General features: G+C 42.8%; 2 protein-coding genes across 6 annotated transcripts in view; both read right to left on the bottom strand.

The window, feature by feature from the left end:
* Positions 1-7259: 7259 nt before the first annotated feature.
* Positions 7260-10934, bottom strand: RPS13 (ribosomal protein S13). The gene is made up of 6 exons (XM_040557949.1): positions 10808-10934; positions 10598-10646; positions 9418-9496; positions 8502-8671; positions 8045-8145; positions 7260-7337 (listed from the first exon to the last, which is right to left on the bottom strand). The coding sequence occupies exons 1-6, from the start codon at positions 10828-10830 to the stop codon at positions 7304-7306; spliced, it is 456 nt and encodes a 151-aa protein (XP_040413883.1). The 5' UTR covers positions 10831-10934; the 3' UTR covers positions 7260-7303.
* A 133-nt stretch (positions 10935-11067) lies between these two features.
* PIK3C2A (phosphatidylinositol-4-phosphate 3-kinase catalytic subunit type 2 alpha) overlaps positions 11068-13273 on the bottom strand; it is a 49591-nt gene continuing 47385 nt past the window's right edge. For all 5 annotated transcript variants that reach the window (XM_040557948.1, XM_040557944.1, XM_040557947.1 and 2 more), the window contains exon 33: positions 11068-13253. In XM_040557948.1, the coding sequence (XP_040413882.1) occupies positions 13071-13253 (183 nt within the window). In that variant the 3' untranslated portion in view covers positions 11068-13070. The remainder of the gene's footprint in view (positions 13254-13273) is intronic.

The following is a 13273-nucleotide window of genomic DNA, read 5'->3' as shown; positions in this document are numbered from 1 at the left end:
GCTTCCAAACTTGTTGGGGAGAAGAATTTTACTGCCGTTTAATACCAAACAACACTGCAGCAGGTGCTTTGTGTAAAGAGCATTGTTTCATTAAACCACTCACATTCAGCCCTGTTAAGTTTGATCTTCGGATCAGAAGCAAGGCTGATGGGAATCCTTACCTGAAATAGAACCTCTCACTAGACCAATTTGTGACCCTCAGATTTTTATTACACAACTGCAGAAGGTACTGATGTTTGCTAAGAGGGAAAGACACACAAATGGAACATTTCTAGAGTCCACTGAAACATAACCTCTATCCAAGAGGTAAGGGGAAGCCCATATATTAAGCAGCTAAACCGAGGGGACTGCTGTGCAGTACTTTACCACTGAGCTCGTAAGTCAAGAGGCTTGAGAAGTGAGAAGTGTCGGCGTCTCAGCTGTACGACAGGACTAAATTCCTAACCTCCTGCCTTATATATCCTGCTCTGCGATATCTGAAACTGTCATACACAGAAAGACAAGATAGCAGAGGATGACCACGTCATGGCTTGCTCTGAGCTGGTAGGAGCATGGAGCTACATGCCCCACAGGAGCACAGCCATGTAGACGAAGCTCTGAGACCACATTTGGGTCCATTTCCCTGGCGCTCTGTCAAGGAAGGAGACTAGGCCCCCACCTAGGACAGGAAAAGGTTGGGGAATTGTTACCTTCACTCTCAACCTTGCACATCCATCAGTGTCACGAGGGGCATCAGTAACTGCCCGCTGCTGCCCACCGAGCATCACACTACAGTACCCTGTGTCAGGACTGAGTGCCAGAGTTTATGCCCCAAATGTCACTTTAAACTGCTTCCATGCTCAGCTGTACACCATGCATCCATTTGCGTATAAACACCCATCTTTGGTTAAAGTGTAACTTCATTATAGGTTCACCAGGTAGGACACGGGGGGACCCAGAGCATAGGAGCTCCCATACCTAGCACTCCTGCTGCCCCCAGGCAAGCTATTTCTCTGCTTAGTGTCTGTCTCACGGTAAAGAGTGAGGAACAGTGAGCACTACTCTATCCCCACACAAAGCACTGAAATGCACGGGTCAAAAGCACTGTGCAAGAGCTAGACACTGGTAAAATGGTGTTATAGCAGCACTTAAGCTGCGCTCACATTTGGTGAGCTGCAGAAAACCAAACACTTTCTCCACAAGCTATCCTGGACATTACACAACACTATCAAGTGTAATCATAGTACTTGGTACCACTCAAACAGTTACCTCCCTCTGCATCACAGGATGTCAACTTTATTTGGTAATCAGATAGGTTTTTGAGATCCATGATTGACAGGAGCTACCAAAATACAAATTTTAGGTATTAGTCTCATCATGCCTTCCAAATACAACGGATCTGAACGGCAAAATACTAAAACAAGGAGAACCCAGATCTGACTTCATTGCTAAAGAAAGTTACTAGGAATCACTACTGAGGTGAAGCCTAAGGACTTATCTGTAGGACGAGTTTGAGTTTTAAATGGAATACCCAATGCAGAAAATAAGTGTTACTATATTAGCAGTTTCTGAAGAGTCATTAATTTATAGCCCCAGTTTTTCCAAGAATGTCGGAGCTGAGCGAGGTGGGGTGGACTTGATTTCAAGGAAAAGATGCTACAATTTTTCCATTGTTAAAAAAACTAAAAACACAAGAAATACCACAAGAAAATATGTTAACAGCCCGAATTTCACCACAGCTTTCAGTGTGTCCCGGCATCCAATAGCGTATGTTATACTGAGAAATATGTTTCCATCCTCTTCCCTGCAAATCTCAAATGCCTTCACCATCAGAACTGATCCTCTGAGATTTGGATCCTTCCCAAGTTCATTTAACCTGATCAATTTTTAATGGCTGTCACTGGTTATTTCACCCAGTCAGTCAACAGCTTCTACAGTTCAAAACACCAGCCACCCTCTTCCCGCTCTGGCATAACACAGGGCTCAGGATCTACGGAAATTATTCATCTGCATCATAAAGAACTTGAAGGAGCTGTAAAAGAGATTGATCCCTGACAGCTGCACTAAACTTGAAAGCCCCTTCTTGGCTCTGAAGAAGGAGAATTCTGACCTGAAAAGGGGTCTTGAGCGAGCAGCCTCAAAGGGAATAAAATATCAGTCTGTAAAACCAGCACTCACTAGAAAACTCAGGTGATCTTTTAATGTAGGTACACCACTTGCCTCAGGCACAGTCAACATAATTACTTGCCACACTAGCTCCAGCTCGCAGGTTGATGTAACAGACCGTACCTCACCTCCTTTTGTCCTAAGTACTGAGCAAGCCCCCAGAACCACCAGAACTTCTACTCTACTGACCACGTCCTGCAGGACAGCACTAAGATTTCTCCTCATACCCAGTACATACTGCTATGCCGCTGACATTAACCTTTGTACCGATGCAACTCTGGTTACTAAATCAGCACTGGTCAATGTCTTCACTACATACTGCGGTGGCAGGAAAGAACTTGTGCTAAATCAGCAACACCGATCATTTTAAGGCTTACAGGTTTCTAACCAGAAGGAAAATTTATCCTAAAAGCAGGAGACAGTGGAGAGGAATGAGGGAAGACATTTATCCAACTGCAAGCATGTCTAGAAATCCTCGGGAAGCAAGGAAAGGACATTCACAGACATCCCATTTGTGCAGCGACCAGTGCTGAACTGTTTCCTGTTGCCAAGATAGGAGCTCGACGAGGGACGTTACCAGGGCACGGCAGCGAATTGTCATGCAAATGATGCAGGCATTGAAGGGACTTCCCAGCAACAGAGCACATTTTTTCACCAGTTTGATCCTAGCAATGAAAATGAAACAAAACAACTGCGTGAACATGAAGCAACATTGGTTTCAACCAGAACCACCAGCTACCCCAGAGCTGTGGGAGTACCAAACCTGCCTTTGGTGAATTCAGTAGGCCCTACTGCTCTTTATTTAAATGGCAACATGGAGAGAAATAGGCCCTTGAGTTTGGAGAAACACGTGCAGTGCTTTTTAACTACATTGTTTTTCATGAACTTAAGTGACACTGAAAACAGTGGCAGAAAGTAACACACAACCCTTCACGCAGAAAAATCAGAACATATGTTTCACCCACATTGTGCTATTTGGGATTAACTCACACGCAGTGATTTTGAGTTGAAAGCTGTAAAAATCTCACAGGCAGAAACTGAAACACTTTAAAAGCTGTTTTCAAGAAAAAGTAGAACATACACTTGCAGCCATACATTTACGAACTTTTTTTTTCTTGTAACAATTGCATTATAGCTTGGATGATACTATTTTTTTTTGCCCTTTTCAGGTTCAGAAATCTATTTCCAGCAGCGGTAATGACTTACCAGAATAATTGGTATTTAATTTTCCTTACTTGAAACAAATTATTACAAGAAGAGTAGCTTAGTTTTCACAGAAGTACTTGTAAACAGAACTACTGATTAGAAAAAGTGACAGAGGTAAGGAATTTTTATTTTGTTTTTTTTTTGCATCCACAGGGAAACTAGTCGCAAAATCCTCAATGAGGAGCAAATATTTAGCTCTGAGGGAGTCCTCTGGACATGACCAAATCAAAGCTTTCTCTTAAGTTCCTGTCAGGGTTAATCTTTCCCCATCCCTAACAGTTACTTCCCAATCTCTCTCTAAAAACAAACATAGAATTTGTGTGTGGCAATCACTTATTAACAATAGGAATAAGGACTCACCTTTCTGGACTTACCATTTCAGGACAAACTACAGAATTATCAGGGCAAACACAGAGGACGCATAGAAACTTGGAACAATGAAAAGAAAGGCAAAGGCTGAGGCCAAAGAAAGGCAACAGAGGGAAGAGCTTCATGCCCACCAGAAGAAAACTGAAATGGCTGGCTATCTGAGTGGAAAAAACAACCTATATATATCCCAAACAACTCCCTTGTCCTTGTGTCTGTGCCATGTCCAACGGAGAACTTCAGAACAGAAGGAAAACCGTCCGTTCCGCCCTTAACTCATGGGAATGGCAAATAATGCCAGTTACCAGCAGCTGCTTACGAGCCAAATGAAAGCAGCCTCTGCCATAAACCCCACAGCCCGGCAGCTGTGTTTCTCCTAAGGAAGACAGGCCTCACAGCACTGGAGAGGCAAAGGCAGCAGGGCAAGCCGTGTGCCAAGGTCCACAAGAACAGTGTGCTCCTTTCTGAGGCATGTCCTGCCATGACACAGGAAAAACCTCACACTGGAATAGGAAAGAAAACCATAATCACTCAGATTTCTACTGGCTGGGAGAGCGAACAGACAGCAGGAGACAAAGAACAGTGGAGATTCAGCTAAGTTGCCAGGTATGAGGCTGAAACAAACACAGCTTGTGAAACTCAAGCCAAGACAAAGAAACCATGAAGGCAAGAGATTTTTTGACAGGAGGAAGCAAGAAAGCAGTGTTGCCCAAAGCCCACAGAACACCCCAGACTGCTGAGTAGGAGTAGGCCAGAGAGGTACCTGGAGGTAACCATGGGACAGAGATGGCTTGTTGCGTCTCATCTGCATTTATTCCTACTATTACATCCCTCCATCCAAGGGAAATCATAGTACCTTTACCCAGAGGGGCAGGAAAGGCTCCACCATTCTCCCAAGCAGCCATGACCTGTGTGACACGTTGGCAGCTGGAGCACAAGTCCTGAGCTGCTTGGGACAGTCCCGGTGCTTGGCTGGGTGGTAGGACACTACCTGAACGAGTTTCACCATCACCCAGGTGCAGTCCTGTCCTACAGCCCCCACAGATTAAACTTACCTCGCATTTCCACAGCACCAGGTTCCCCTGGTCTCGGGCTCCTCTCTCCAGAGGCACGCTGTAGGACTGCCTCCTCCCAATGCCAAATTCTGCAGGCAGCAAACGTGGTGTACCTTTCTGTCCTCAGGAGTACCTTCGACACCTGGATTTGATCTTACTGCAGGACCAGGATCTGTCCCTCTATAACTTCGCTCCTGACATTACAGTACAGCATTTACACAGTACTCCCCCTCCCCTCTGCTCCTGGGAGGCACACCCCACCACTGCAAGCCACCCCTGCCATTCCCTCTCCTTCTGGCAGGGTCAGCAACATTCAGCACCACTGGAAACGCAAGGTGACACCAGAGCACAGCGCAACTTGCCCTCAGCCACTCCAGCAAGCCAGGGCCACTCATGCTGAAAAGGACACAGCTCAGAACATGCAGAGACCAAAATATTGCAGTAGCATGAAATATAACTTGTGTAAGCTTCAGTACTACTGTGCTCAAAGCCATTATATCACTTGGCACTGCATATATTTACATCATTATTAAATATAATCTGTTCACCGGTGTGAACAGACTGTTGGCCTTCACACTTGATCTCTAGGTGGCACTGTTCATAATACCAAACTTTTTAAAACTGGTGTTTCAAAGTGCCATCTGCTGGTACTTGAATTATTTACACAGAGCTAGTTCAGAGTAATGACTACTGAAAGTGACTGCAGACTTCTCATGGAGTTAGCTGTACCTCAACCCCAAAGACCCATAGCACTTTTTTTTTTTCCTCGCTATTCTCATAGTTTATTGCAACTACATCCCAAAACACTTAATAGATAAATACAAGAGCCTGGCAGGCAGACACCAGGAGCACTGAAGGAAAACCACTAGCAAAGACTCTTAGGAAAAGCTGTTGCTACACTGATAGGATGTGGCAACCATTTATACTTGAACTTGTGTAAGGTTGTCTACTTTCAAGCTCTGCAAGAGCAACCCTTATGCTGTCTTGTAGTGAAAAATGACACTTTGTGCACTGTCAGCTCTGCCTCCTCTTTCATTTCTAAAACAATACGGAAGCAAAAATTCACACTTGTAAACACCTGACTGAAAGCTTAAGGACTTTTTAAAAATGCTGGCCACTACAACTAATGAACAGCAAGAAAAAGACTGACCCATATTGCCATGTCAGCTGCAAACAGAGAGAAATCTCTTCTTCAGCTCACCAATTTCTAGTTATGCAGAAGTAACAGCAGGTATCTTGACAGAGCGTGGAAGCTGGCAATCTAACTTTAAGATGGACCAGTCATCAGCGCTTCATAGAGTTCAGCTGGAGTGCAGTGCTCTTCTTTTAAAACTGTGTTAATCCCAAATGCTATATTTAGTTTCATGATCAGAGTACAGGAAACCTGTCTTTCTGCAAAACTGGAGCCTGGTGCCTTTTTGATCCATTTCTTACGGCTTAGCAAGCAGTTACTACACTTTAAAAAAAAATTGTTAGGTCTATTTTAAATTTACTTAAATGCCTTTTAATGTGGCAGAAGTTAAGTAGTGCACCAATACTTAAGAAGTACCAGTCACAACAGCTCAGTAAAACCTCCATTTAAAATTTTATCTTACAAAAGACAAAAGCCTGTCGTCTACATTTTAGCAGAAAGATGACTCCTTGGGTCACAATTACTTTGAACCTGGAGGCACAACTTCAGTAACAGTGACTGTAGACCAGCCACTGCCCTTTGGGTTTAAGGGAACTGCCTCAGCAAAGACATGGCATCTGAGGAGCGCTAAACGGTTCTATTTACCCAAACCTCAAAGATGATTCTTAAAATTACTTACAAATGACACCAACAGTTACCCAGAACATCCGTTGAACTATGGCAAGTGCTACTACAGAGGGAAGCAACAGGAGCCCCAGGACCAGGAAGTTGCATTTCAAAAAGGAGTTCCTGCTGGCATCCACAGGGCAAGGTGTCCTGAAATGGTTTGTGCAGGTGTGCAGACATGCACACAGAGGCATGCTCTTTCCCTCAGCTGTCAGGAACCGTTTCAGACCCGTTTAAGCTTTCTGCACCTGTTCTTCAAGAGGAATGGATCCACATTAACCTACGATGATCCCATCTACCTTTCCAGTTTTGCTTCCCTCCGTCACCCCCGATTCTTTCCTCTCCACCTTTAAGTTTCCAATTTTTCCTCCTGTCTTCGTTTTCTTCCCCAGTTCTTCCTGCAGGACACACACAGGAATGGCACCATATTAAGAAAATGCACTTGCTGTGAATGACTAGGTTACTTGTCTAACTTGAATCTACCAGATCAAAAATCAAGTTCTAGCAGTCACAAACCCTATGGCTAATCCAGACCAGCAACAGCCACTACCCAGATTTGCAAATGTAAGATGGCAATGTGGAAACCACCACCACACTTGTGCTTCAGTCCGAGAACCGCCCGTTTACATCTAGCTTCCTGACACTGACCCATGTTTGTAAGACACCAACCACTTAGAGACAGCACAAATGTAGTCAATGGGAATTTATTCTTTCAGTAAGTCACAGCCAGCTCTTATGCGACCAGGGCAGAAGCTGTCGATGATTCACTAAAAAGAGAGAGAAAGAGAGAAAGAGGGGGAGAGAGAGAGAGAAATATTAATTGCAGGGACAATTATTACAAACCAGTTGCCAAAAAACACTACTTCAGTTCAAAGCTTTACCTACCAGTCCTGAGCTTAATCACAACTCTTAAAATTCTCTATAGGATAAAAACAGACTTCACCCTTCCTTTTAAAATACGAATAGACAACAGAACTAAACCCTATTTTCAAAAACCTGGCTAGCTGCACTTCAGCCTTTTCAGAAAGAAAAGTTTACCTAAAACTTCTATAGGAATTCTGCAATGTTGGCTACTTTTTCCTAGAGAAATGACAAATACAAATGACTATCAATTGTTGCCACAGCTACTGAGCCATTTCTCAACAGATTTTCAGACTAACACGAACTGTAAAAGTATCTCAGTAAGAACAGAGTGCGCTTTGTGTAAAGTGTTAGAAAAATTGTCTAGTACACAGTGGCTTCACTCGTTGAGACAATTCTCCTTTTCCAAGTGTTGTAGCAGTCATTTTACCCAGCAATCAGTTCCATGAATTTATCAGTTAATAAACATGAAAATATCTGTTCCTTGCAAGCTGGTTTACCTGTATGTCTGATCACAAATGCACTCTCGATCCTTTCAACAAAGGACCCAGCATATTGCTTACTAGACCTAGAAGACTGCAGTGAAAACAATAACCTAAAATAGAGGACTTACTACTTCCAGTTGGGTGGCAGTACTCTCTTCGTTTTGTAGTAGCGAGCCAGACGATGGATTCTGCTTTCAATCAGAATCAGGCGGAACTTGGCATCTTTATCCTATAAAATAAAATTGCATTACAACCAGGCTCTACTTCGACTTCTAGGCAACGTACATTTCAGATGAGCTCTAGTAAAGTCAAATATCCAAAGCTACTGCTACAAAATCCATACTCCCACCGTCTAAGTCCGATGCATATGGTAAATTCATAAACCCCTCCTTAACATGATACTGAAAAATCAGAAAATGTGAGAGTTGATAGTGATACAAAACAAGGCATAGGACAGCAGAGGGGCTCTCCCCAGGTGCCTAGGATTGTTTGCATAAAGCTTTAGAATCTATTCTAAGATGTTGTAAGGGAACTACTGTATTATTCGAAAAAACAAGTGGAGTTCCTATTTTGATTAGCACTAACCTTTCTGTTTCTCTCAAGATGCTTGCGAACAGCAACGGCTTTCTTGATCAAGTGATAAAGATCCTCTGGAAGGTCTGGGGCCAGTCCCTTTGATTTAAGGATTCTCAAAATTTTGTTGCCAGTAACAAAGCGAACCTGGGCAACACCGTGAGAATCCCTCAGGATCACACCTGAAACAAACATTTACATACTGCACTGAAGAGAAAAACCTTACACAAACAAATGTTATTACTTTAAAGTCCATTTCGCCAGACATCCAAAAGAAGTTCTCTCTAAATATTGGTTAAACCTTTCTGGTAGAAACCATGAACAGCAGTAGACAGTAAGTAAGCAAAATACTATTCACAGAAGCTGAAATGCTATCAGAGAGCACGTTAGAGGCAACTGACCCACCCATCACATACAGGCAGGTAATACAGTAGGCGCTACAATACTGCACGTAGATCTTCAGCAGACCTTGTTAAAGCTAAGTATACAAACACCCTTTGCTCTGGGGGTAACAAAGATTCCAGGGACTACTTCGGAGTTAAACCTCTGGAGGCCGGTAAGCGTGTTCTATTAGAACGTTCTGCTCAGGAGCTCTAAGCTAAAAGTTAACAGTAAAGTCAAAATAGGAACTGGTAAACTGGAGAAACTAAGCTTCCCGATAGCACACACTAGTATTCTTAAAGAGAGGTTCTAAAATTAAAAAGACGCCTCACAATTTCTGACTGAAAAAATACCTGCTTCATCAAATATGCTTCTTGCAAGAACGAGACACACTGCATGCTTCCAGTGGTATCCACATAGTGAATACATACACACCACAGAAAACCTGTTTTCTTAATATATTTAACACAAATTGAGGTAATTATTACATTTTCACAGTCAGAAAGATGTGTTTTGCCTACATTCCGGTGTTATTCATGAACCTTACCAATTTGTGAGGGAGTCAGGCCTTTTTTTGCAAGCTTGTAGATCTGCTCCTTCACATCATCAGAAGTAAGTTTCAGCCACTGAAGAAAATTACGAAAAAAACAAACAACAACTGATGAACACTGATTAGTACAAAGGCACATACTAACTATGAAAGCCTATGATATGTGATGGAAATAGCTGTTTTGTAATGTTTGAGAAAACAGTTGAGAAGTTATACTTTTAATGATACAGAAACTTACTTAGATTCTGTGAATCCATAGTGCTAGTCAAAATGGTGGAGAAAGACAGAGGTGAATGAAGAAAGACTGTCTAAAATACCCCATGCAGCCTCCAAACAGCTGTTTTATCATTAGCTGCCAGATTTATCACATGAAAACAAATTTATAGAGAAAATCACTGCCACTGGGAAGGAACTCTTTAACTGGGCCTTTGACAGAAAGGCAAAGCTGAGAACCATTTAGCCATCCATTCCCTGCTACACTACCTACAGAGATTAGTGGAAGTCAGACTCGAAGTACACAAATTAATTGAAAATGAAAGAACTTGATCTTTATCCAGATAGAACTGTGTCTTTTCTATTATTTTATGCATTAAATTGTGCTAATGGAGTCACTGCTCTGTGGTTATTAGAGGAAAAACACCAACAAGCTGGGTAATCCCAACTCCTTCCACAAGCTACAACAGCTCCCAAGAGTTTTTCTCCCCACCCCCCCCCCTCCTTTTTTTACACTGTCAAGTTATAAAAATAGAAATGGTTAAAGACTTATTTGGAAATGCTCTGTTGATTACAATTCAGAAAACAAATAAAACCCACAGGGTTCTTCGCAAGCATAGCATTTGAGCATCCCAATCGTTATCCAAATGCTTTAAGCAATGTTAGTATACTTCACATAGCTTCACGATATTTTATTTTCAGTTATATTCCTGTGCTTTATCTTCACGGTTCTGATGAACTATTTTTCAGAGTATGGTTTTCTATACACACCACAAACTGATCTTTCTGTCAGCAAACAGATCCCCCAAACCAGTCTTGGAAAACAAGGTGAGTTAAGCAGCTGCTGGTTTAGTGCATTGGTACGCCTTAAGTGAAAACCCCTCGAACAAACAGAAGGCACGCTGGAATTCCTCAAACTTGTACTACGAGCGACAGATCGGCGTTGCACAAGCAGGCTCCTTACCGTGGGCACGCTGCGGCGGTAGGGCAGCGCTGACTGGGACAGGCCCTTCCTGCGGGAGGAAGCACAGCACACTCTCAGGGCCGGCCGACAGCACCGGGTGCTCCCCAGGGGGCCGCAGCCGGGCCCGCCCCGTTCCCTCCCGTCCCCCCGTCCCTCCTCGTCCCCCCTCGCCGCCCCGCAGCGCGCCCCCGGCCCGGCCCGGCCCCGCACCCGGGAGCGTGCATGCGACCCATGATGGCGGCGGCGGAAAAGAAGGGAGCGGCGCGAGGGGACGGCGCTTCCCGCCCGCCTGCCGCCGGAAGCCGCCTCAGCGCCCGGCCGCCGGCCAATCGGCGGTGGCGCGGCCGCGAGCAGCGCTCCGCCCGCTGAGGGGCCCCCTGAGGGCAGCTGAGGTGCGGTGTGTCAGGGCGAGCGCTAACAGCAACGCAGCGCCACACGTTTCTCAGCAGAGACCACACAACTATTAAAACCGTTTTAAAATTATTTCAGTTTATTCGTATTTTGTGCTGTAAGACACTGTGCTTCAATAGCGAACTGCGAAAAAGGCAGTACATATTGCTTTCGTTTTATTTCACAACGGAACGTTTCACAAAAACAGTAGTCTACTTTCCTGTGTTTAAGTGACTTGTGATTCTAGTGATGGAATGGAGTAAGTCTCAAAAGCATCAAGTGAGCAGGAAATATATCTAGTCAGTTACACAGAATACTATTTACAGGCTATGTACTAAATGAAGAATATGCAGAAGATACTTAATAAAACTGGGATTTGGGAGTTGTTAGTGTCCATTAGCATCAACCCAGTTTCTAACATTCAAGATATTCTTAGCTTTTTAATTGCAATAATTCCTAAGAGATTGGACCATGACTATTTTAGGCACCAAGAGATTCAAGTTTACTTCTTGCTTCTGTACTGAAGGGAGATTGGTCAGTAGCAGGGGAATAAAATCAGGTTCTGAACAAGCTTTTTAGTGTTGGGTAGGCAGAGGACGTTCCTGTATTTTCATTCATCGTTGTAAATTTTACTTCTAGTCATGCTCAGCGCTGAGAGTCTGTCACCCTTTCTCAAACACGCTTCAACATTTACCATTAAAGTGTGCAACTTAACTCTATCGCTTTGTCTAGACAGAACATAATCACCCTAAACACCGAGTAAGGTAAGAACACTATACCTGTAGTGCAGAAACTACCTAATTAAGTAACCAGTGGTATTAACAGGAGACAGTAAGTCATATTTGTACTCCACTATCACAGTATATTTCAAATCTAGTGCTGCTTGAAATTTTTATATTTTTTTTAGTGGAATTCTTACCAGGAATGAGAATCACTGTTGCTGTCAAATGGAAAAAGAAAAAAGTGCAACCAAATTCCTCGCTCAAAAAGTTCTGTTAATGCCACTTATTTCTGGCCTGCAAATATCCAGCAGTTGTGCTTTTTACCTAGAGGCCATCATTTACATGGATGTACAGGTAAGTAACATAGGTGCAAGTGCCACTTCGATTTAGTGTCCAAATCTGTTATACATTTAATCACTGCTGTATTTAAGTTCTAGAAATTTTGCAATGTTGTAAAACACTGATAACCTGGATGCATTTCCTATGGCATCACATTCAGACAGTCTTCACTGGCTTTGGAGATCATGGGTAGAAGATGGGGTACAAAATTTTAGGTTGCACTAATTATGGAGATCAGTATAAGCGATTTTATCTGTAATTAACACATCTCAGGAAAAGACTTCTACTAGAATCTGCAAGTTATCAAATATGAGAACGTTACCCCTCTTTAAGGAGGAGAAAGTTAACGTGTATACATATTTAAATACCAGGAATGAGGTAAAAGAGAAGCATTTGAATTATAAGGCACCATTATTTACAACTTCCATTATTGGCACTCGCTCCAATAAATCTTTGAGAAGCATGCATCTGGAAATAAATGCAATGCTAAAGAATTTTTCCAGCCCTTCAACCTTAATTTCTACAGGCGTGTGTGAAGCCACAGAAATTTTACCCGTCACTGCTTCTGTGATGTTTAGTTAATAGCATGAGTGTAATCCTAAAAGTACATAGTTTCTTTGATATCCTCCAGCATTATGCCATGAATGACATAAGACGGATTACAAAAAAAATTATAAAGCAAAAATGCATTATATCCCCAAGCCTAATGATTAAGTTATGGTTTAACCAGCCAGCATGGTCAAACTGTTCATCTTACTGTTGTGGATGGTTTAAAAACACCTTCCTTTACCTGCAGCTCTTAAGAAAGACTTGTAATAATGCTTTGATAACATTGCATAAAAATAATCCAGCAACGGATTTCTAGAAATCCTTCAAATTAGGCTTCACGAAGGTTGGTCCAACATGTCTGTTGAAATGCAGAGTTTCTTATTTTAAGATGTACAAGTTATTTTCAAGTAGGAAGATGCACAAAGCACAAGTGAATACATCTGTTCTGTTTTTACTCAGGTGTTGGAAAAAGTTCATAGATAGGGTACAGCAGTTAGTCGATACCAGTTAACAGTCTCCTTGCTCAAGTTGAAGTCCTTTAGAGAGAGTGTAATTCCACCCAGGAAGAAGTTCTCTCGTAATGATTCCGCACTGAGCACACTTAACTGAAGTTCTCTCTGTTTCAGAGTCTCCATGCTATATCCACTGTACACAAGCTAGAAGGTAAGAAGTAATA

Source organism: Cygnus olor, chromosome 5, assembly GCF_009769625.2.
Source record: "Cygnus olor isolate bCygOlo1 chromosome 5, bCygOlo1.pri.v2, whole genome shotgun sequence".
Taxonomy (NCBI): domain Eukaryota; kingdom Metazoa; phylum Chordata; class Aves; order Anseriformes; family Anatidae; genus Cygnus; species Cygnus olor.
Note: the sequence above shows the minus strand (reverse complement) of the source record. Positions and strands in the feature narration are given on the sequence as shown.